The 25,786-nt window shown below is 33.8% G+C and overlaps 1 protein-coding gene across 1 annotated transcript in view; it reads left to right on the top strand.

The window, feature by feature from the left end:
• Abcd3 (ATP binding cassette subfamily D member Pmp70) overlaps window positions 1-25,451 on the top strand; it is a 92,951-nt gene extending 67,500 nt beyond the window's left edge. Inside the window, exons 3-6 of the mRNA XM_072532537.1 lie at window positions 2,263-2,685; window positions 14,275-14,571; window positions 19,695-20,357; window positions 23,268-25,451. Of these exons, the coding sequence (XP_072388638.1) occupies window positions 2,263-2,685; window positions 14,275-14,571; window positions 19,695-20,357; window positions 23,268-23,499 (1,615 nt within the window). The 3' untranslated portion in view covers window positions 23,500-25,451. The remainder of the gene's footprint in view (window positions 1-2,262; window positions 2,686-14,274; window positions 14,572-19,694; window positions 20,358-23,267) is intronic.
• The last annotated feature ends 335 nt before the right edge of the window (window positions 25,452-25,786 follow it).

Genomic DNA, 25,786 nt, shown 5'->3' with positions numbered 1-25,786 from the left:
TTAAAAGATCTAGGTGTTTTTGCCTTGCCAATCACTGTCAACTTTAGTTTGTGACTTCCTCTAGTGTTGCTACTGCTGTAGTCCTGTAGTGTATTTATGGCCCGCTGCTTTACCTTCACTTGCTAAAGCAAACGTCCGAGTTAAAGCGCATTTCCACAAGAGGCCCGATTCGTCTGCATTATAAATTTGTTCTATATCAGATCATTTAAAGAAAGGAACTCTTCGAACTCACTTTTAAATTCCTCAGCTTCCTGTTGGTCACCACTGAACTTCTCTCTACGAAGTCTTATCTCCTTTATTCCATGGCGTTGGTTAAAGCGAGTCAACCAACCAGATGATGCATAAAAATCCTCTTCTAAGCCCAACACGTCAAAAAACTGCAATTGCTTTTACAGCAATTATTGGACCTGATATGGGTGTAACCATGTTACGAAATTGGGCTATCCATTCTACCAATGTCGTCTCTAATTCTACTTAAGACACGGTTCTCATTTTTTTTCTTTTTTTCGTGGCAGAAGAGCCTTCTGATATTAATGAAACTGAAAGAAGTTTGTCCTTTTGTTTTAAAATATCTCGCACTGACGACTCACCGATACCATAGGTACTGAAGGCACATAAGTTTACTTATTTACAATTTACTATCCTAACTGCTACAGAGGATTAAGTGTTCTACCTACTTTCGGGAGATTGTTTGGAAAGATAATATGGAAAAATACAAGATGATGTAGGACATCTAATTAGCGAAGACCAAAGTGAATTTACGCCCGGTAGATCTTGCACTGATAACAATGAATAGAAAAAAGAATAGCGGTTGGTACCGAACTACATTTAGCCTTCATCGACCTAGAAAAGGCGTATGATACAGTTTCAAGACTTAAATTGTGGCAAGCTTACTGTTTACTGTGCTTAGTCACTGAAGAAAACAGAATATTTAGTTATCAATTCAGATGCAAGGTTTGAATAGACGAGGACATTGAAATCAAACAAGTGGAAAAATTTAAATATTTAGGTGCACTCATTGATAAGAACGGTTTGGGAGAAACCGAAATTAAACACCGAATTAATCAGGGACGTAAAATTATAGAATGTGTGGACTCCTTATGGTGGGATCGCAACATTTCCAAAAAGAACAAATAAAGAATAGGGCAAACCATGGTTGAATCAGTTCTTTGTTATGGCTCTGAAGTATGGACAATTAATGCAGACCTGAAGAGAAGATTGTTGGCAGTTGAAATGGATCATTTGAGTAGTGCTAGAACATCAAGGCTGGAAGGGAAGACCAACGAATATATAAGAAATAACATGAATGCTACAGAAACGGTCATTGACAGAATAGAAAGAAGAGGTTTAAAATGGTTTGTACACCTATTGAAAATGCCTGACGAACGTTGTCCTCAAAAACTTCACAGATGGAAGCCTCCTGGAAGAAGAAAAAGAGGTAGTCCTCGTGGAATCAAGGAATTAGAAGAGCGTTGAACGAGGACCATGTCTTGGACCGGAAGGATTGGCGGAGGAGAACGGGAATACGGCGATAGGCTTCTCCAAAATGTATTGTATTTACAAGTTGGATCCTGTAATATATATATATATATATATATATATATATATATATATATATATATATATACATATATATATATATATATATATATATATATATATATATATATATATATATATATACTTATGAGTGCTAATTTTTGATTAACCGTCAATACAACTTTTTTTCTTTTCTCGGACATGGTAACAAAACAATAAAAAAATGCTCTGCAGCTCAAAAATAAAACACTACCTTACAACAACGATCAACTGAACGAACTGCGAACTAACACAAAACACAAGCAAGTTAACAGCACCACTCTCCGGCAGTCATAACTTTGTTTAACCACACAGCAGAGAAACAACTCTATCGTATATTATAATGAAGAAACGATTTGTTATATTTTTATAACAAAGAAATAATAAGTCAGCCGTCTTCGTTGGTTACTTTACACTATAATAGAATATTATATTTCTGCTTATAATAATAAATTACTACGTTTATTGGGGACAAATTACATTTTTTTTAAATCATATATTTTTATATTACATTTGTAATAGTAATAATAATACACAGATCTAGTTTATAGAATAATAGGTTTTCATGTCTGGTGTCTCCAGTAAATTATTGATGCCTTGGGCATGATAACTACGCATTGTTGCCACTTTCATAATATTAACTAATGTAAACAAGTTGTGCTAATATTCACTTTTCTTTTTCAGTTCAATCATCGCAATGAACCCAACACTCTTCAGGAATCGCTTGCTCTACTATGTCTTAGCTATTCCGATAATCTCAGTGGTAAACAATGTCCTAAAATACTCAATAGGTGCTCTGAAAATCCAACTGCGAACTAACATGACAAGACATCTCTATGAAGAATATTTGAAGAATTACACTTACTACAGGATCACAAATCTAGACAATAGGATATCCAACGCAGATCAACTATTGACAACCGATATAGATAAGTTTTGTGAAGGAGTTACCGATTTATATTGCAATACTGCCAAGCCTTTGCTGGATATTGCTATTTATGTTTATAAGTTATCGACAACTCTTGGTGGAGGTACTCCTGGAATTATGCTGGTATATTTATTAATTTCTGGCGTATTATTAACTAATTTGAGGAAACCAACAGCAAGGTAAAGTATTTTTTGTTATAAGTAAGTACAACACTCAGAACAATTTTATATTTCCAATTTATGCACTCTTCAACATAATATGTAATTATAATTGTCCTATTTTTTATTTTAAAAGTGAAACGTGCTAAACGTGATGTCCTGTCCTTATTTTTCTTACTTTTGTGAGACATTCCGTTATATACTTACATTTTTTTGCTATATAATCACTTAAAAGTTGTTTCTATAGTGTGCTCACTGGTGGGAGGTGCCCAAGTGGAGAACTATTGTTTTTTTAGCGAAAAATGTCATTCTTGATAAAAAGTTGTGCTTGTTCTCAAACCTCATATGTAAAATTTATGTTTTTCCAAACCTGCTCCATTTTATCGTCAATTTTATGTAAAGCCATATGAGTTCTTGCACAAAGTTCGGAAATGCAATAATAATCTAGTGAGTGGCCTTTACAATGTACCAAGTAACTGTGAACTTGGGTAAATAATTTTAAAATTGTCAATTTTTTTCAACAATGCCAACTTGTAAAATGCTATAGTAAAGGGACTGTTTCGTACAGGTATGTTATTCAAATATTTAAGAAAAAATATCCAGATGCATCCGTTACTACGCGGAATGGATCAAACAAATTATTAAAGAAATTCAATGAGAAGGATCTATTAAAGACCAAAGTTGAGTGTTGTGAATTGTCTCCTTTCTACAACACAGGTATAGTCCTACCAGAGATCTAAGAAAGTCATTAATATTTATTATCAATAAAGTGTCTACCGCAAGGCAGTGGGGGATCGCCTCAGGACAGGATCGTACTTTATTTTCGATTTGCATTACTTATTCGATTGTTAGGCGTGTTTAAAAGCCGTTCTTTATCATTGTCTACTAAAGTTATAATAGTTGCAAAAATATTTACATACACTACAATCACATATTTAAAAAACTTTATCATTTCTAAATAGAGTACATAACGAACAGAGGCAAAAATATTTTAGAAAATTATTTTCAAAATTGAGGTGTGTCTAAAAGCTGGTTTTATACCGTTATCAACTGAATTTAAAAATATTTACATAAATTACGTATACATAGGCCTGCGTAGCGCAAGCGGTAGGATGTTTGCCTCGCAAGCCGGTGGTCCGGAGTTCGAATCCTACCGCCGGCAAGAACATCTAGACATTTTAAAAATGTCTATAGGCACCAGGTCGACTCAGCCTGAATAAAAATGAGTACCTTGGGTAAAACCAGGGGTAATAATAGACGGTTGAAGCGTAGCACTGGCCATGTTACCTTCCTTGTATACCGTAGGCCCTAGATATAGCAGACTACCCTGCTATACTCCCAAAGCCGCGACAGCGGTATAAAACGGGAGACTATTATTATACGTATACATAGAAAGTTTACCATTTATAAATACAATTCAAAAAGTACTTACATTTAAAAAAAATTACATGGACAAGTCAGTTTTACTATCACTGTCGTTATCTAGATCTATAATAATTGTTTCTTTGAGCAACCTATCTATATTTATATAAGATCTTTAAATCTTTAGAACATGAGCAACACTATTTTTACAGCTATCATTGGCTATTTTCTCCATTTCTAATTCAATTAGACGAACCACAGATGAATTTAGTGTGGGCGAAACATTACCTCTCCTTACCGCTTTTAGCTCATGCCATATGTGTTCAATCGGATTTAACATGCAATAGTAAGGAGGAAGTCTTAATACTGTATGACCCATTTCTTCCGCCAAACTGTCGCAATAATATTGTTTTCTGATGGAAAATGATTTTAAACTTTCAAGTAATTGTTTTTTAGAATAATTATCTTCATAATATATATCATTTTCCAGCATATATTCCTGGATTCAATATATTTCATTTACATTTTGATTCCTTAGCCTGTTGGTGATGTTTTCCGAGTATCGTTCTACAATTGTCGCATCTCTCAGCTTTTGCACATTCCATTTTTTGTATCCATTTTAGTTTCTTTACTGGTGTTTGAAATTCTAGCCCCCAATGTTGAGATCACTAGGCAATGATCTGAGTCTATGTGTGCGCTTCTATAACTTCTGCAGTTCATTACGTCTGTTCCATGCCTTGAATCTATTAAGATGTGATCAATTTGACTCGTTCTTCCATCAGGAGAGGTCTAGGTTACTTTGTGCATGTTCTTGTGTTCCAAATAGGTGCTAGCGACTGTCATATTGAGTGCTGCTGCTGCTTAGTTTATCAGTCGTAATCCATTATAGCTACTGATGTGTAGGCTATGCTTTCCTATCGTGGGTATGAAAACTCGCTCTCGTCCTATTCTTGCATTCATGTCACCTAATATAATTTTAATGTCATTTCTGGGACATCTCCTGTAGGATGATTATTTTGCACAGTCGTACCATAAGCGGATAAACAAGAAGAAAAATACCAAAGCTAGCAAAGATTAGGCAAATTTTTGATAGTATAGAGAATTTATTTAACTGCTATGTCTTTATTTAATTTATAATGTCTTTAATAATTTATTATATTGTTCTTATCTTAATTCATTAAAAAGCACAATAATTTATATCAATTTATTTAACGAATAATACATAATTTATATAGGCGAACGTAACATTTAAATCGCGAGCGCGTCTTCAAAATCAACTGTTCCTCTTCAATTAAAGTTCCGTTATTATATATGAAATCTTGTTATTCGAGAACAGCGGCGATCTCGCATCGAAATAACCAGAAGCTCAGACCGGTCTCATTCGGCCTACCTGACCTCTAGTCGGATGATTCACCATAATTTGGGTCTAGATCCTTCGCCGAAATTTCTACAACAAAACAGAATTAGTCATCATATATTTACAGTTATTTTAGGCCATGATATTTATCGTAACAATAGACAAGTTCCTAGTGTACATAATTTTTCTACTGTCTGTGTCAAGTTAAGAATTCATAAAGGAGCCTTATGGGAAGCGGTGATGCCAGAACTACCGATAGACTGAGATAGGCGAGAGTAGTGGAGTTGCAGCGAAAAAGCAGGGCCGAACTGCATGTTATATTGCACATTAGACGTTTTTTCACTTAGGTAACTTTAAATTTTTTTTGTTTTTTTGAAAAATAAAAATTAAAGACATGTCTTTTTCTCACAACAGTTATTTATTAAATTTCGGCTTAGGTCATCATCAGACTCTTAAAAATATTCTTAATTGTTTAATGAACAAATTGAGTGAGTATTGTGGTAGATATTATTAGTGTCAGTAAAAAACATAAAAAAACAATAAAAACTTCTGTATATTTTAAAAAAAATACAACAGAACCATAGAAATGTAACAAATTATTTGGTTTTTTAGTTTGACATTTATATATTTACAATATTACAATTATCAAAAACTATGTACATTCTTCGTCCATATCCAAATCGGAATTGTCACTACTATCATATAAATCTATAACTATGGGAGTTACGTCTTCCATTAGACCGTCCACTTCCCAAAATTTTTTCTCCAGAGTCATTACATGTTGAATATAGTTTTTCCAGTTATCAGACGTAACATTTGAAAACGCTTTTTTTATGAGGTCCTCCATATCCTTCGCTTTGAAGGTGCTGTTATTTACGGCCACATGCCTTTTTACTTGGCTCCATACCATTTCAATTGGATTTAATTCGCAATGGTATGGAGGCAAACGAAGCACTTTGACATTATTTTGTTGTTTACAAAGTTCTTCAATTTTGTAATTATCAAAATTTTGTTTAAATTGCGCGACTACCTCCAAAAGCTCGCACTTCAGATAATTTTCTTCAAAAAATATGTCTTTTTGTCTTAACCAGTCCATAATGTTATTCTTATTCCACGATTGGTTAGGCAACAACTCGGTTTTTACACTATGATATGGAGCATTGTCCATAACAATAACCGTTTTTCGAACTAAGTTGGGCAACAGTTTGTTTTCAAACCAGTTCTCAAAACACGGACCGTCCATTTCGTCGTGATAATCAGCGCTGTTTTTTTTTGCAAGGAAAAACATTTCAGCACCGTTTACAAAACCATTTTCACTTCCGGCATGGACAAGGATGAAACGTGGTCCACGCTGAGTGGGATGCTTTAGTCCAGTACTTAGCCCTTTTATGAACGCATCTCTTGCCGAGGTGACGGTTTTGTCTTTCCATTCTCTGGAAACCGAGTGCCCCACATTGACCCATGACTCATCCAAATACACAATGTCATAGACCTCAGCCCGATATTGTTTAATGGCCCTTAAATATCCATGCCTCCATGCAATTATATCAGGACGTTCTATTAGCACGGCACTTTTATCACGTTTTGCATAAACAAAGTTCATGTCTTTTAACAACCTGTACATTGTACTGCGGGTAAAATTTGGCAAGTTTTCGTCTTGGTTCACTTTTGGCAGAAGACGATTCAAAGTAGGAGGAATGTTTTCAAAAAAAAAACTATGCACTGTTCGACGAACGCCGATACGAACACCTTCATCGTAAGTATAGTCTCTGGAGTTGTTTCGGCAACGGGTTCTTTTTCTGTTTGTTTTTACCTCAGAAAGCTCACCTTCTTTGTCTTCCTGTACGATTTTTTGAATCGTACGAACTGACACTCCTGTCATCGCGGATACTTTGTCGAATACAATACGTTGACTTTCATCTCGAAGCAAATTAATGTGGTATCTCACTACGTTTAAGATCACTTTTTTAGCACTCAGATGTAAAATTTGACCACTTTTAAACGGCAAAACTGGATCCATTTTAACAATATAATTTTTTACACTTGAGATTTGAGTGCGCGATGGTTATGCCTTAACCCTTGTCCGGGCAGAAGAATTTAAAAACGTAATCGGGCAGTTTGGGCTTATGTATACAGACAAACATATAATCTCCACTTCACCTAATTACACTATTTTGAAAAACATACCGCTCATTTATCTATAACTCATAAATCTGTCTGCTTTCCAAATGTGCTTTCCAAATGACACTATTGTTTGGAATGACTAAGTACATAAAGAGAATTAGAAAACTATTAATAGTCAATTATAAAGTAATCAATATTGTTTACTGTTAGGGCCTGTTAGCCCGGCTTGCCCGATAATGGAAGTTTAAGCACAATATCTTAATTATTATTGCTTTCTATTTATTAACTATTGTGAAAGTAATATTTTATAAATAATTTTGAGAGTTGACACCTAAGCTGTCAGAATTACCTGTGCCATAATAATTAACCAATTGCGTAAAACCTAATATTTTAACCACTAATAAAGACATTTTTCTAATAATCTTTAAAATCACTTCCCTGAAAATGTAACCATATTTATAAGTAATTGTAGTCGTTAAGCTTATTAAATAGATACGTACCTATCTTTTTAAAATAAATTTGATTAACATTGGAAAATATAAATAAAAATTTGAATATAAATAAAGAATGGGTTATTTCGGCCGGCCCTGCATAGTCCCGTGAACTATTGGCAACATACGCCCGTAAGAAATGCACTGGCCTATCTGTTCAGTTGTGAATTCTTAACTTGAAACAGTCTTTAGAAGATGCAAGATGTATTAAAAAATGTTTGCGTGAATGAAAAATAGTTTATATTATCAGTGATAATTTTTATAGCCTCAACATTTTAATAATAACAACAAAAATTTCATATTTGGACTTTAACAGCAATTAAATATATACAGTTATTTTCACTGCATATTCTTTTACTATTAATCACTCTGTATATAGAAAAACTGTAAAATATCTCCTGTAGGCTTGCTCTTAGTCTTCGAAAAACTGTTCTTTTATTTCCTCTGGTTTATCATCTGTTGGGACATGTGCATTGATCAAACTGTAATTAGAGAATTTCCCTTTCAAGCGCAAATAGCACATTCTTTGACTGTAGGCTTTAAAGTCAATAATTAAGCCTTTAGTTCTTAGGTTTACGATAAATCCGATACGATTTCATTGCAGCTATAATATATGGATTGGGTTCTCTTGTCAAGAGTGCCAGTTTCCGTCCACTGCATTTCCTGCAGTGCTAAACCGTCTGCTTTGTATGTGTTCAAAGATGTGAGTGCTCCAGTTCGGTACAATGTTCGGGTATTCCATTTTCCTAATCTCAGTTTTATTTTTCGTTTGCAGAGTCGTCGACGTGAGTTCCGTCCAGCTAATAGTTCCTGAGGTTCCGTAACATATTTTTTTTACAGGAAGAGGTTGTCAGCCTCTAGCCTAACCTCCATCCTGGAGGGCCAGGGACTCTTCTGTTAGGGTTGCCATACTTTAGTATGTTTTGGTTCGCGGTTGGTATTTTTATTTCCCAACTACCCACGGGTCGTACGACTGGTTAGGGCGCTCCCCTATTCACCAATGGGGGACGTGTTCGATGGGAGACAGACAACTCCCCGCGGAAAGTTACAAATATTTTTTGTTAAAATTAAATTATAAATAGAAAATTGTCATGTTACTTGTTACTTGTAAAATAATTATTACACAATTTACTTATTGTAAAATTATGGCTAGGTCGAATAGTTGTTTTTTTGTCTACATTATTGTTTTATTGATTATAATTAAAATTTACAGTTGTATGACAAGTTTAAATGTTATTGCTTAGGTAATAAAGTAAACGTCACACACTAGATTATTATTCCATTTACGAACTTAGTTCAAAAATTCATATTGAAGCAGGTTTTGAAAAAGTATTTCACTTTATCGGGTTGTTATGAGGAATTGTACTCCTACCTAGTATGGAGGTCCCTATTGGAAGTAACAAATGACCATTAAAAAAGGTCTGCTCCCATTGTTTAATAATATACAGGGTGAGTTGTGAATTTTGACTGAAATTTCTATTCGTCATAACTTTTGAACGGTAAGTTCGATGTGTCTCATCTTTTTGGTCAAACATTATACAGGGTGTTTCAAAAAGATATGTCATAAATTAAATTAGTACAAATTAGTAAATTAGTACAAAATTGTACACAAAAAAAGTTACATCCCTTTGAAGTGAAAAAATAAAAATTGTTTTTTTTTTCATTATCTCCTAAACTACTTGACATTTTGTAATAAAAATGGACACGTTACTTTCTTGTTCTGAAAGAATTTTTCATAAAAAAGAAACAACAAAATCTAAGCGCACAGAAAAATTTTAAGGGGGGTGTGCAGCCTAAATCCCCCCAAACTTTTGAGTACATTCAAATTAAATGAATTTTGTGGCATCATTAGTTTAACACATTATTTTTAAAAAAATTTTGCCTCCTATCACTTTTTTTTTAAAAAACAGTTTTTATTGAGTTATGGCCCTTTTCATTAACCTTTAAAAAATTACGTGCAACTAAATAAATGGCTTAAATGAATTAACAAGTACAAAAAATGTCTATAACCTCCATAAATATGATATTGCAATAAATGTTCAAAACGACCCCATATTCTTCAATACACATTCGGTATCGTTTTAATAAGAAAAACCGAATGCGCTGAAAAATCATATTTTTTGACGAAATTGATTTGCAGCTTCAATTATTCTAACCCTCAATTGTTGTTCGTCCTCTATTTTTACATAATACACTTTCTCTTTCATAAGCCCCCAAAAGCAAAGGTCCGTGGGGTTAAGATTAAGACCTGGACTTCTGGGTGGCCAAGAAATAGGTGTGTTATGACCCCTTCCAATCCACCGACTAGGATACTGCCTGCAAAGGTATTCCCGGACTTCATTACTGTAATGCGGTGAAGTGCCATCTTGTAGAAACCACATATTTTGCCTTATTGCAATATTTTCTTCTTCCAAATACTCTTGTAAATCGTTTGCCAAGAACTGCACATAATTATCACCATTTAAATTGTCGGGAAGAAATACTGATCCTATTAGATTGTTATCCACAATTACTGCACAAATATTAACTTTGAAAGTCCTTTGGTGATAAGTCTTTTTTTTTGGCATGAGGATCTTCGTCGGCCCAAATGTGCTCGTTATGATGGTTTGTTATTCCATTTCGACTGAAGGTAGCCTCGTCGGTAAACAAAATATTTCTAATAAAATTAATATTTCGAGTGTTTTCCATTATCAACCAATCGCAAAATCCAATCCTTTTAGGATAATCTTCAACCAATAACTCTTGAACCGTTGTTAAGTGGTAGGGTTTAAGCAGCTGGTCCTTTAAACGCCTTCAAACCCTTGCGTGAGGAGCATTTAGTTAAGCAGCTATTACCCTTGTACTTGTTCCAGGGACTTCTTCAATGATTTCTAAACTGTCTGCATCAGTTGCATTCATTATTGGACGACCATTATTGCCAGCAACTTGCGGTTGGAATGTACCCGTTTCCCGTAAACGACGATTAGTGGTCAGAAATAATCGTCTGTCGGGTGTATTTCGATTGGGGTATTTTACTGCATAACACCTTGCGGTTGCTGCACTATTTCCTTGACATTCACCTACTATATTCCCGATAGTTTATTGAAATCATAATTTAATCTGATCCAACTTACTTAAAGTTAAATGCATATCTACCATTTCCTGAAATTTGTAAGCCATTGTAATATCAAAATTTTTAATATTAATCTTAGTACATACACACAATAAATGATAGCTTCAAATTGTTGACCATTATTGATGGAATTGTTTGAAATTATTGTATCCGTAGAAACTAGTTGTAATTTTATGGCCAACTAGGAAAGAACTAGTTTTTCGAAAAAGTGATAAGAGGCAAAAAAAGTTTTAAAAATAATGTGTTAAACTAATCATGCTACAAAATTCATTTGATTTGAACGTACTCAAAAGTTTTGGGGATTTAGGGATACACACCCCCCTTAAAACTTTTCTGTACGCTTAGGTTTTGTTGTTTCTTTTGTATGAAAAATACTTTCAGAACAAGAAAGTAACGTGTCCATTCGTATTACAAAATGTCAAAGGAGATAATGCAAAAAAACAATTTTTATTTTGTAACTTCAAAGGGCTGTAACTTTTTTTGTGTACACTTTTGTACTAAGGTAAGTTGGATTCAATCAATTTATTTTTGTCCCCGGAATGCGTGATTTAATTTATGACATACATTTTTGAAACACCTGTACTACTACTACCCAAACAACTGATTTATTCAAAGTAGAACAAAATCCGGTCCGGCTTTAAAAAATTAGTTCTCATTATCTATATTTTAACCTCATCTACCAATTCCATACTCTATAAGGTTTTCATTCCAAGATCCTATCCTGATTTTTCTAAACTTTAATGGTGTTTCTTCTGAAAAACAAATATATAACCTAATATAACGGTAAAAATTGCGTATTTTAAAACTACAATAACCATACTAACCATATGAAAGTTTAGCCTATTTAATAGCTGTTTTTACTTATAGACGCGGATCTGTTTTGAGATGGATGTCCGAGATGGCATACGGATTTTTGCAGAAAAAGTTGTGTCATAAATTCAGTAATAATAATTGACTTATCCTCCCTCTCAAATAGGTCGGGAATATTAATAAAAAAATTAAAATATTTCAAAATTACTTAAAACATTGTTTTTTTTTTCTACTGTTCTTGCTTATAACTTTAAAACGATTTGTTTAGAGGAAAGTCCTAATGTAAAACGATTTGTTTAGAGGAAAGTCCTAATGTAAAACGATTTGTTTAGAGGAAAGTCCTAATGAAATAAAATAGCGTCAATTGAATTTTCTATAAGATAAGACTGGTTAAAAGTGTTTTAATTTATAACCCTTGCTGCAATATCAGTTGGTGGCTCACCAGGGGGGGCGTTGGAGGTTAACACCCCTCCTCCACCCTAGATAAGTAAAAAATATATAAGGAATAGTAGGAAAATGTAACTTGTCTTTCACACACAATACAAAAAATCCAAAACGCTAATTTAATAATTAAATTACTTGTAACGGCCTGTACATGTCAAAGGTTATTTTCATCGCTGAAAGTACTAAAGACTTATTTAAGAAATTGTGTTAGCGAAGAGAGACTAAATGGTTTAGCTTTGATGCTTATCCATCAGGAAATTCAAATAAATGACGAAGAGGTAATAAACCATATGGCTCTAAAGCAACGCCGTCTAGACATTTTATTATAAATTTAATTTGTTTACAAATTAATATTTAAAATATAGTTTAGGATTTAAATTAATATTTTTCATTATAGTTAGATATAGATACCTAATATTAGGCTCATGATAAGAGTAGACAGAACAAGTCTGTTGCGAGTAGCATGCGCCCACAGGACTGTATCTGCGGCGGCTTTGTGGACTATCACGGGTTGTGTTCCTCTGCAAGTGTTAGCAGTAGAAAGGAGACATCTCTATGAAAGATTTGACAACAGCCGTAAAAAAAGAAGTAAGGGAAAGATCAATGGAAATATGGCAAGAAGAGTGGAACAACACAGAAGTTGCCCAGTGGACCAAGATGCTGATGTTTTAGGCCGATCTCCATAAGTTCGGAATGACAGATACAGATAAATGCCTATACTGCGAATATTCCTACACAGTTACTCACACAATGCTGGAGTGTAATAGATGTACAGTGGAGAGAAACAAAATGTGTAGAGAAATAGGTATGAATGAACCTGTGACTGTGAGAGAGATGATCGTGAAGATTTCGGGAAGTAAGGAGGGATGGACTAGTGTTCACAATTACATCCGAACAGTAATTAAAAAGAAAGAAGAAGAAGACAAACACCAACCAGATCAACGACAGAGATAAGATCTAGATAAGAGACAGGAGTGTTCCAAAAATGTCGTCAGCCTTACAGTGGCAATCCCAATTTCGGAGTACGGTACGTGCAACAGTCAACTACGCACAAGCAGGAGAGGGTGGTTTTAGTTGTTAGGCAGGATAACAGATACCTTAATCTTTGGGACTGCTGTCTTTAGTACTTTAAATTAAAATAAAACCCAAATGTTAAGGACTCAAAATGGAGGTAGCATAAAAAAAATTTCGGTGCCCAACCAGCCCCCCACCAGGAAAATTCTAGGTGCACCACTGTGCAAAATAGCAATAAATACAAAAAAGAGGGGACAAACACGACTTTTCTTATTCAATGTTTTTTAATCACTTAAATTGCACTTAGGATTTTCATAATTCGCCTAAAAATCTTTCATCACATAATAACGCCCACCAAATTTCATTAAAATATATTTAATAGATTTTGCATAATAATTTTGCAATCTAAATCAAAGAAAATGAAATTCTTTAAAATCTTGCACAACAAAAACTAGACCATATAGAAGGTTGCCAATTTGTTGACTTATAAAAAAGTACTTTACCTATATAACGTACTTTATGGAATTGAAATCGAATTATTTGGGCTGCCTCAGGAATGTTTTAAAATTATAAACAATTTTTTAGCATATAAACAATTAGAATATCTCGGTAACTGTTAGTTTAAATTACGAAACAATATATTATCTGGTCTTCGTCAATATTATTATTGAAGTTATCACGTAACTTTTTTACCTCTAACATCCAAATTTTGTCGTTTTTCACAGATTCGCCATGGTCTATTATTTCGTCTTTTTTCTGTAGTGGGTTTACTTGTATTCGCTTGGAATATTTGAGCTTTTCTTCTTCTGCGGCCAAAAGAAACAATAACATAAAATGTAATCATTTTTGTATAGCGTTTGTATCGAATTGTATTGTAATTGTATATAATTTTTCAGATTAACAGCGGGAGAACAAAAATTGGAAGGTGAATTCCGGCACATCAATTCACGTCTAATAACCCATTCAGAAGAAGTAGCCTTCTACAACGGCAACTCTAGAGAAAAGGCAACTCTAATGGCCAGTTACAACAAACTCTTAAATCACTTAAGGAAGTTCTTAAGGTTTAGAGTTTTAATGGGCGTCGTGGACAACATTGTAGCTAAATATTTTGCCGGAGTAGTAGGATTTTGGGTTGTATCGTTGCCGTTTATGACCAGTGGACACAGCTTTAGACTTCTTGGAACAAACGAAAGGTAAGAGCAAATATTTTTTTAATTAGGCTTAAAGACGTATTTAATTAAAACTAGTTTTAATTAAATACGTTAGCTGGCACTAAACGTGGAACAAACTCTTCCTCCTATCGATGAGGGAAGATGTTCCCTTTATGTGAAATCTTATAATATCGACCTCGTGTCATTATATTGTTACCATGAACCATAAGGTAACTGTACTCTTTACCGACCATTTCCTATTACCGACCGCAATGAATTTTTTCAGTATTAGACGCATTATGAAAAGTCCATATAACTACTGAAACTTTTAACAGTTTCTTTTTATAAAACATAGATATGGCCACATTACAAACATAATTCAGCCGCTGACTAATGTCAAATTTGACAAATTTTAACGGATTTCGCAGTGGTGTTGCAAGACTCCATAAGGCAGATTATAAGAATCATTGTCCATGTGTGTTGGCATTATTAAGCGTTTGTTAATATATCAAGGTTAGTATTGCACTTTTATAACAAGAAATAGCATAAAACCACGTTTTTTTTAAGATTTAATGTGTTCGTTGGTTAATTATTTTCTCTAATTAAAATTTATTTACAATTAAAGAACGGTCTGTAAAAGTTGCTTTAAAACTTAAAATCAACCCTTTACCGACCGGCGGTCGGAATGAGGGGAATGTAGTCATTAAAAATTGTGAAATTTTAAAAATATTTTAGCATACAATTATTCATAATATATTTTTGTTCTTAAACGTAATAAACCAACGATTCCCTTGAACATTTACCGATTGACTAGATTGTAATTTTCAATTAAAAGAAGTAATATGAAAGTTGAACAAAATTGTATTTTATTGGAAGAATTACTTCAAATATAATAATATATTAAATGTCATATTTCCAAAAGTCTGTTTTTGAACGGGAAACAATAATCATATTTATGGTACTTCATTGTTTTAAACGTGAATGAAATAGATGAATTTTAAAATATTCAGAAGTAGTCTCCTAAAATAATATTTTTTTTACGGTCGGTGACAAAAATATATATTGCGACCTATTACCGACCGAGAATATTATGAACGTTTTCTTTCCAGATTCAAGAAAAACTTTGAGCTATGTCTGAAAAACGAAAAAACTATACGAATGAAAATCTTCAGCAAGCATTGGATTCAATTCGAGATGGAATGTCGTTTGGAAAAGCATCCAGAGAATTCGAAATTCCAAAAAGCACCCTAGTTGATAAAATTCATAACAAATATGAAGAAGGTGCTACTACTGGGGCCCACTGTGTCCTGACTGCAGCTGAAGAACAAACCATAGTAGATTGGATTATATATTTAGAAACTGTTGGTTTTCCTGTAACAAAAAATCAACTGTTGGGGTGTGTTGCAGAGAACTAGTTCGCCGTATAGAACGAGCAAATAAATTTAAAGACGGAATTCCAGGTCGTCATTGGTACGAAAATTTTTTCGCCAGCTCTCTCATCGAGTATGTCACAATCTGACCAAACTTCGGGCAAATATTACAGAAAAAGTGTAAGAGGTTGGTTTGATGGAGTTTCAGACTATATAAGAACAAATAATATGGAGGAAGTTCTATCAGACCCACAAAGAATTTTTACTTTTCAGCTTTTTTCTTTCACCAAAAGAAAAATGTGTAAGTAATCGTAAAAAAGGTTCGAAAAAAGGTTATAAAAGGATCGCTAATGACTAGAAAGAATGCCTCACGGTACTTTTGACAGTTTCAGCAGAAGGACAAGTTGTGAAACCTACTGTTCTTTTTTCCTATAAAAGAGTACCAGCCAGTATTCATTTGAAAATGCCTCTGGGCTGGGGTATAGGCCATTCAGACTCATTCATTACGAATGTATTCTCTAAAAAATGGATTGTTGAAAAGAACGTTCTTTTATCTGTTGTGCTTTTTCTAGATGTCCATTCTTCACATTTTACGATTCATCTAACTGAGTTCTGCAAAAGCAAAGGTATTTTAATAATTGCTCTTCTGCCTAACTCCACACATCTATTGCAACCACTAGATGTTGCTATTTTTAGGCCTCTTAATATTTCTTGAAAATACAGGATCCATAATTGGCGTATTAAGAATAATAGCAAAAAACTAAAACGGGAAGATTTTGCAGAGGAAAAATATGCTGTGGTTATTTATGAAGGAGAATACTTTCCTGGAGTAAGTCTTGGCTTTGACGGTACGGGATTCGAAGTGAAGACTATGATACAAGTGGTTCACATTGGAAATGGACTGAGAGAGAGGATATTTTATCATATTCAGAAAATGAAATATTTTCAAAAATTAATCCTCCAAAACCCGTGAATAAAAGGGGCATCTATGCAATTCCGGAGATGGATGCAATAAAAAATACAATAATAAAAAAATAAAATGATTTCATACCAAAGTTGACTCTATTATACATGCCCAATATATTATGTAACTTTTTATTTGTTGTACTATGAATTTATATTTTTTAAAATATTAAAATCTTCAACTGCGTTTGTTTTTTCAATTGAGCTAGTAGAAACAATTATTTTTAAATAAATAAGTTAATATAATGTTGGTAATTACTTAAATAAGTAGTCCCCCAAGAAGGTTGCTGATAGGACTGAAATGTCCGGTAATTAGGTGCTTGTGGTCGGTAATAGCAAAAAAATCGGTCGGTGATAAGTGAGTATTTTTCAAGTCGGTCGGTAAAGGAAGCATTTTAATGAAATTGTACATAATTATTAAAACATTTAAAAAAATAATTAAACTGTGATATTATTTTTTCTATATTACTAACTGAATCAACTAGATTACAATTATCTTTAAAAATTATGCAAAGAAAAATAAAAATGTATTCTTCTTATTATTGAATCTGCTTATAAGGAAAACCTTAAGTGGTCGGTAAAAGGTACAGTTACCTTAATAGTCATGTAATTTAAAGGGGTTTAGACCTTTTTTCATAGCTAGTTTCAACTACTTTTAAAATATTTTTCGTTTCAATAACATCTATAAGTGTGTTAATGGTCGAGTGATTACTTCTGAAGCCAAATTGATGAGATGGTATCAGATGTCTTTGGTTAATGATAGGTTTGAGACGTTTCAAGATCAATTTCTCAAACAACTTGGACATAATTGGTAATAGTGAAATGGGTCAATATGATTCCACTCTTCTCAAGTTCTTACCAGGTTTTGAAAACATTGGAATATTTGTTGGTTTTTTACAGTCCTCCAGCGAACTTACAATAACCACCTACAGGGGGCACTTAAAATTCTACTTTTCCCCGTTAGTTCTTTCAGTTTCTTATGCAAATGGAAGGTCTCTTGTTGTTGCTCCAACGTCTCAATTAAACGCAAAAGCTAATTGCACGAAATTAAACTGAAAGAACTAACAATCATAAATTATTCATTTAAGAGTTTTGCAGATTCTCTAGTACTAAGCTTAACACAAATTGTCGAGCAAACTAGATTACGATCTGATCGAATATCAACCTGAGTAGGTCTTGACTTATTTTATACAGTTTTTAAATGGCTCATTGACTGAATGGATCATTTGATTTCTTGTAATATTATCTTATGATACCATCTACCATAATTGATTATATTGTCTCAGATTTCTCTCCTCTTGATGTCTACTCTACAATTATTAATGCAGGATGATCTGATCATGAAGGAATATATACCGAGTTTAACACTCTCAGCAAACCCGACGTTTAGATAGGATTTTTTGCGCTCAGAACTTTCGTAAATTTAAAAATTTATGCTTGACTTCTGGGTAGCACATTCCTTCTGTCGGCGTGGACTATAATTTCAATGATTTTTTTAGATAATCTTGTCTGTATTTTCAGTAAGACATTTTCTTTAATTACAATTAAGCCAAAGCAAACCCTGGACGGACTATCAAAAGTATTCACGTATCAGCCAAGAATATACGTTCACTAGTATCAAGTAGACACTAGACATTAAGAAATATGCAACCAACTGTACCAGTCTGTTACTGAATATATTACCAAGTAAAGAGTAACCTATCTAAAACTTATCAAAACAGCTAAAAAAGTGTACTATCAAAATCACCCGGGAAGCTCTATAAGTGTTGCAAGAGAAACTTAATCCATAATAAACGATCTTCGAAATAAAACTAGCACAGCTCAAACATTTACGGTTCCATACTCTGAAAATCTAAATGTATACTTCGTTATTGTGAGTAAAAATATATCATTAACTATTTTGCCACAACTATACAAACAATCAATAGTATCAAAAGCAAATCTTCCTGTATTGTTGATGAACTATCCATAAAAATTTTCTCAAATCACCCAAAAAATATGTTGGAAGTCCTGATCTCACTAATTAATGATTTCTTTGAGAAAGGTACATTTCCACAATACCTAAAGACGGTCATTATTATTCCCCTTCATAAGGGCGATGAAAAATCTAAGGCCTACAAGTATAGACCTATTGCCTTACCGGTACTATCCAAAATTATTGACAAACTTATAAAAGCCCGAGAAATATCCTTTCTCGTTGAAAACAACATTTTATCACAAAATCAGTTCGGCTTTTTATCAAATAAATGTAACAGTAATGCTATGTTTTCTGTACTGCATGAGGTTTACCAAGCACTAAACAATAATTTTCACACTGCCACTGATTTTTGTGACTATTCCACAGATTTTGATTTTCTAAATCACATCTTGATAAAAAAAACTAAATTTCTACGGAATTCGAGGTATTTCTTTAAATTGGTTCAAATCTTACTTGGGGAATAGGAAACAACTGGTTAGAGCAAATGATACTGATTCTAGTCACAAAAGCATTGTATGTAGAGTACCACAAGGTTCAGTATGAGGTCCTCCGTTTCCTTTTCTTTATAAATGACATCACTAATTTAAAAATTGATGGAATTTTCTTTTTGCTGATAATACCAGTATCACCTCAAACTTCAAAATTGTACAATTTTCAGTGACAATAAAGCATTTTTCTAATTGTAATTCTAATCTTCTTGATCACTTTGAGACTTCTAAGTATTCAGGCTACGTTCTGGCAGTCAAACCAAGCATTCAAGAGTACAAATTAGTAATTATCAGGCGTTCTTATGTATTTATCGTATACCCTTATTATCTGAATTATCCAATAATTAATATACTTTCTTTCCACAGATCAAGATTATATTACACGTACGGTAGGATGTTAGTAAAGCTAGCCGAAGCAATTGGACGATTGGTACTAGCAGGAAGGGACCTAACCCGCCTAGCAGGTTTTACAGCTAGAGTTACACAATTAAAGACAGTGTTGAGTGAACTTAACTCTGGTAAATATCAACGAACAATGGTTTCCGGATCAGAATCGTTACAGATAAACGGCGGAAAATTAGTTTTTCGAAATAACATCATTAAATTTCACAAAGTTCCTTTAATAACCCCCAATGGAGACGTTCTAATTAACGAAATTACTTTTGAAATTAACTCCGGCATGAATGTGTTGGTATGTGGTCCCAATGGAGCCGGAAAATCTTCCTTGTTTAGAATTTTAGGAGAGCTTTGGCCTCTGTTTGGTGGTGAGCTCACGAAACCACCTAGGGGTAAATTATTCTATATCCCACAGAGACCCTACATGACATTAGGATGCCTTAGGGATCAACTGACATACCCGCATTCTGGTGCAGAAGCAGCTCGAAGGGGAACGACAGATGCCAAGTTGGAAGAGTATCTGCAAAGGGTGCAACTCGGATACATTTTGGAAAGAGAGGGTGGTCTAGATGCTGTAGCGGACTGGTTGGATGTTTTGAGTGGTGGAGAGAAACAAAGGATAGCTATGGCCAGGTATGTATTTGAAATAATAATTAAACATTGATTAGTTCGATTTTTTTACACTATTTAAAGTTAGGATTTTGGTTACGAATTATAAAATGGTATCACTATATACTACTACAAATGACTGCGTCGTCAATATACCTAATGTTATTTAGATGCATTCCGTTGACTAATATGCCTCACTCTTGTTCTTCCAGCACTGTTCGGAATATACGTTTAATAAAAACCGGGAAGCATACACCTTTGTTTCACTCCTCATTCTATCGAGATTGCTTCTGTCAACAAATCGTTATCATATTGCGTATTATTAAATCATAATTAGTTATTTCCATTTTGCAATTCATACTGTTTTACAACTAGCTAGAAGTAATATTCCCAGTTTTTACTGAATTTTCCCCGAAGTATTTGTTAAAAATATAGGTCTAACAGAACTTTACATTGGCAATCTTCTTCTTCTTCCTCAGGTTTTCTCTTTTCATAGGTCGCTGTTCCTTACTCTTGTTTTTCACCCATTTCTGTCAATCGGTTCTTCTTCGCCTAAACCTTTCTCTTCATTTGATGTCTACTTAACCTTCGCTCTACAGTTCTCTCCCAAATTTTCATTGTGTGCAACATTAACTTTATCTCTCTATAGTTTTTCCAGTCCTTAATGTCCCCTTTATCTTAAAACAATGACACCATCACACTCTTTCTACATGCATTGGACATGTAGAATTACTCATCATTTGCCACAAAATATCAACCCCTTCCTCTCCCAAAGTGTTCCAAATCTTCAGGTATTACATCAGATCTTACTGCCTTATCATTCTTCATCCTATTTAACTCCTTGACAACTTCATATCACGCCTCCTCTGTCTCTCCTCTGGTGTTCTTCATTTAGCAACTTTCTAAAGTACTCATACCATATTTGCTTTATTTTACTATCGGTTCCTAACACTCTTCCATCCGCAGTCTTAATCTGCCGCACGTGGGTCAAGTTCTTTGATGACTTGTCCCTTGCTTGAGCAATGCTATATATAACCTTTTCATCCCCTCGAGTGTTTCAAACTCTTCATACAGCTGTGCAGACGATCTTTCCTTAGCAGTAGCTATACCGCGCTTTGCTTCAATCTTTAAATATCTTTATTTTCCTCTCCATATAGACATGTCATACCTCTTTCTAGCCTCTTTCTTCTCTTTCTACCTTTTGTTGCACTTCATCGATTCACCAATAAGTTGCTTTGTCTCTCGGAGGCTCTTTATCAGATGCTTTTTCTCTCCCACTCGTACCAAAACTACTATGGGCTTCCCACCAATCATTTACCGTATATTTTTCCTCAATCTCTTCCAGCACTCTACTCTTAGAGCCTATTGCCAAACCCTTATCCTTTGACTTCCACCACTTTACTTTCTGGTGTCCTACTTGCTTTCCTTTTCGCCGCACTTTTATCTCCGTATTTACTATTACCGGTCGGTATTGACTAGCTACACGCTCACCCTTTATCACTTTATAGTTGGTAACCTCTGTTAGCTGACTTCTTCTACAGAGCACAAAATCTATCTGACTTTCCTTTCTCCGCTACTGTAGGTAGCATACTGCTCTTTAGTATTCATAAAGAACGTATTAATGACATGCCATGCAAAGTCAATCACACTATTTCAAGAATGAGTTTTCTATACCACTTGTTATAGCGTCTTAGAGCTGTATTATAGGTTTTACTGTTTCTGTTTTACGTCTAGACGTAGTGTTGATTCGTCGTTATTAGCAAAATGCCAAAATCTCAGTAAAACTTCAAAACGATTGCGTGGCATAGTGTTTTTTGGTAATGGAAATGAAAACAATGGATTTTTTCACAAACTGTTTCATTTCGTTTGCATCAGTTGGCGTCCAGTCATGTATACGTGAAGAACTTGGGACATCATTTGCACGTTCAAGATACTGTGTGGCAAACAAGTTAGTTTGATTTACCATGATATTTATTATTTCGTGGTTAAAAAATAACGAAAAATAATCGATTGGTTCAGCTAATGCCAATATTCCTAAGATTGTTGGATCCATACCAGATTGAGCACCGAAAGTGAAGTGCTGCTGTTTTCCGGCCGGGTCACTCCAAATAATATATTCAAAACTATCTACTGCAGTTTCAGCTGACACAGGGGATACGTTTTGGGGGGGATTCAGATATTTCTTGAGTTGATGGTCTGTTTGGTGAAGTTCCAGATGTTCCTGGCTTTGGGGAAATATTCAAAGGGCTTGAAGAAACTCCTGGAGCAGTGAGGTTATGTCCTGGTGTCGAATTTTCACTATCATTGTCGCTGGTATCCGTTGCCGAGGCATTATAATCAGGGTCATCCTTTGAATGAAAAGACTCTTCGTTACTCGTGCTCACTGTCTCCCAATATCGTTCCAATGCTTCTTATGTGAGATATTTTCTAGCCATTGTCTTTACAGTCACTCGCAGTTAACACTATGACTAAGTAATAAAGTCCACTTTAATTTTTTATTAGTGTTTTTCCACTTTGTGTCGCAAAACGTCTACCTGAAACAAAAAATGTATACATTATTTCGGTGTATCACTAAGGATACACCCGGCCTGTGGTAAAAAAAAATTCGGACAGGCCGCGTGTAGCGTTAGAGATACACTCCTGAAATTGCTGAAAAAAAAACCCAATGTCATATTGAAAAATGCATACAGTTAAATTCTTGCTGTGTATCATTCCGAAAATTAAGAAATAACACCATGGCCTGGGTGGAAAAACTGCTTCAACCTGCTCGGCAGTCAAAGTGTCAAATTAGTTTTTTTATTCTTTAGACCATATACTTTGCAGTAGATGCTTCAAAACGAATTAATCATTATCTCTATTATTTAATTATTAAGAAATAATAGAATATAAATAAATTAGTGAATGTTGGACTTACTAATATATTTTCATTTTCAGATTATTCTATCACCAACCTCAATTCGCCATTTTGGACGAATGCACGAGCGCAGTATCTGTCGACGTAGAGGGCAGTATGTATAAATATTGTAGAGATGTTGGTATCACATTACTTACAGTATCTCATAGAAAATCACTTTGGCAGCATCACGAATACGTATTACATTTAGACGGGCGAGGAGGTTATAGTTTTAAACCAATTGATAATTGTGATGAACAATTCGGATCGTAATGTCCGAATTATGAAATATATTTTTAGGAGAATTTCTGAAAACAAATATGGAATCAAGAAACAAATGGCGAAACAAACTACACAAAGTATATACCACAAGGGCAATTGATTCCTTAGTATATATCACCAGTGTGTAAAGTTTACATTTTTTTACATAAAATAAGAATACTTTACACACATTTATTTTGTCCTTCGATTATCAGAAAATTAAATTATCAAAAAATTCTTCCTTTTCTACCGAGTTGTAAGTTTTAAAGTATACGAAAAACAGCTGCATATGTTTTAAATAATTAAAAAAATTAAATCATTGATTAAAATATCCTCACTCATGCGCGACGTTTCAGTATTGTACCATTCCCTCAAGTTACGCAACTGTGAGATGCTTCTCCTTCCTACACATAATAGCAATAGAACATCACAATTCAATCTTTTAGCTACATAGAATCAACCTTCATCCATCAATTTTGTTGTTTCTCTATATTTCTTGAATACATACATTACTAAGTTATCAAGTTAACTCCTGAGCCTCTGGTTTTTAATTACAATTTTGAGAGTATTTTGATTGAGAGGGTTCTTAATGTCAGATCAAAATAGATTAAAATAGAATAAAAGAAAGTATAATAAAATAAAATAGAGAAATCGAACACTGGCGCCAATTTGTAATATAGACTGGCCTACTAGACATCACATCTATTAATCATACCACACATCTGACACCAACTTCACCAACATCAGTAATACTGGTTGGTCTTCTAGATATCACAGGTGTTAATGCATTACTCATTAGCCATCCTTGAACACCATTTATAATAAATACTCCACTAATCTCATACACCAAAAGTATTATTCATTTGTGTGTCTTGGACAGAAACAAATCACACAATCTTGAGAAAACATACAAAAAGAACATCACATACCTGTGAACTCTCATAAATCAAACTCTGAAAGATAATGATTGACCGATTTATATTAGAAGACAGAACTGTGCATTTATAATAGCTCTCCTCAGGTATAATACTTATATTAGATGAATTATTTATATCACAGACAATTAAGTAGTTAAACTACTTTGTATAAAGTTGGTACATTGCATTTCATCAATGGCATTTCTGCTTCATAGCAGTACAGCCAACTGTTCAGAAATTTCCTAACAATAATTTAATAATTTTGACTTACACAGATCATATTTTGGATAAAAAAAATTTATAGAAAGTATGCGTTACTCAAAAAACAAAAATTTGCATTAAATATTGAATAAACATTACTCCAATTCACCTTTAATTTAAGGACAACAAATGGCAGTTGAAAATTGTTGGTATTATAACAAACAAAATAACTCATATCACACGAATTTGTAATAACGATTTTCTAAGATAACGCTACATTATATTGTTTATTATTTCATAATTCCCTAATATCCCGACAAACCGAATCACAGTTATGTCAACATTATTGTCATAGTTACTGGTAGCTCGATCTAGTATACAATAGGAGTAACATACAATCCGCCATCTTACCCGGTGTTCTACTATAATATCGTTGATGTTACAGAGAGTTTACGATACGGCGAACCGTGTTCAGATATATTCTATTATAAATGTAAAAACACAAAGAGTGACTCTCCTGTAAACAATAACATTAACTGAAACATTACTGATGATGATGTTGTATAGTGTTTGTGACTCTGTGCTATAACAGTATTTATTTGGAACATATTGTTTTAGTTTGCCATAAATATAAAAAACAATATAACTTTCAATTAGTGTATTTCGCATATCTTTTTCAACAAACAATTTTTAATTAATTTTTTGCATGTTATCGAAGGACAAAATAATATAGGTACTTTCTAAGCACACCAAAAACAAGAAATATTGTTATTATTTTTCGGTTATTGTATTTTTAACAGTGGAACAGAGTGTTAATATATTTTATTAAAATAAATAGTTTCATTATTGTTTTTTCTATTTTCCCCCAATTTAAAAAGTATCGTAATGGCCAAAAGGGGCTAGTGAACTCTGGGGATTACATCCTTAGCATGTTAAGGGCGCACTGCCGCCTGACAGCATTTTGTAACCAAATCTTACGAAAAAATTGACGAGACAAAAGAAAAAAGAAATGGGTCCGAAGAGAACTCAGAAATAAGTGACCTTTCTGGGTGTTTAAATAAAAATACAACAGTAACGATTAGAGGCGACTCCGGTCACGACTCTATTTCTGCCACAAATACATGGGCGCCGGCAACGGGTGCAATCCTCCTGCCCGGAAAGAAGTTACACAGCTATACCTG

The sequence above is a fragment of the Diabrotica undecimpunctata genome, chromosome 5, assembly GCF_040954645.1.
Source record: "Diabrotica undecimpunctata isolate CICGRU chromosome 5, icDiaUnde3, whole genome shotgun sequence".
In the NCBI taxonomy this organism is placed as follows: Eukaryota; Metazoa; Arthropoda; class Insecta; order Coleoptera; family Chrysomelidae; genus Diabrotica; species Diabrotica undecimpunctata.
Note: the sequence above shows the minus strand (reverse complement) of the source record. Positions and strands in the feature narration are given on the sequence as shown.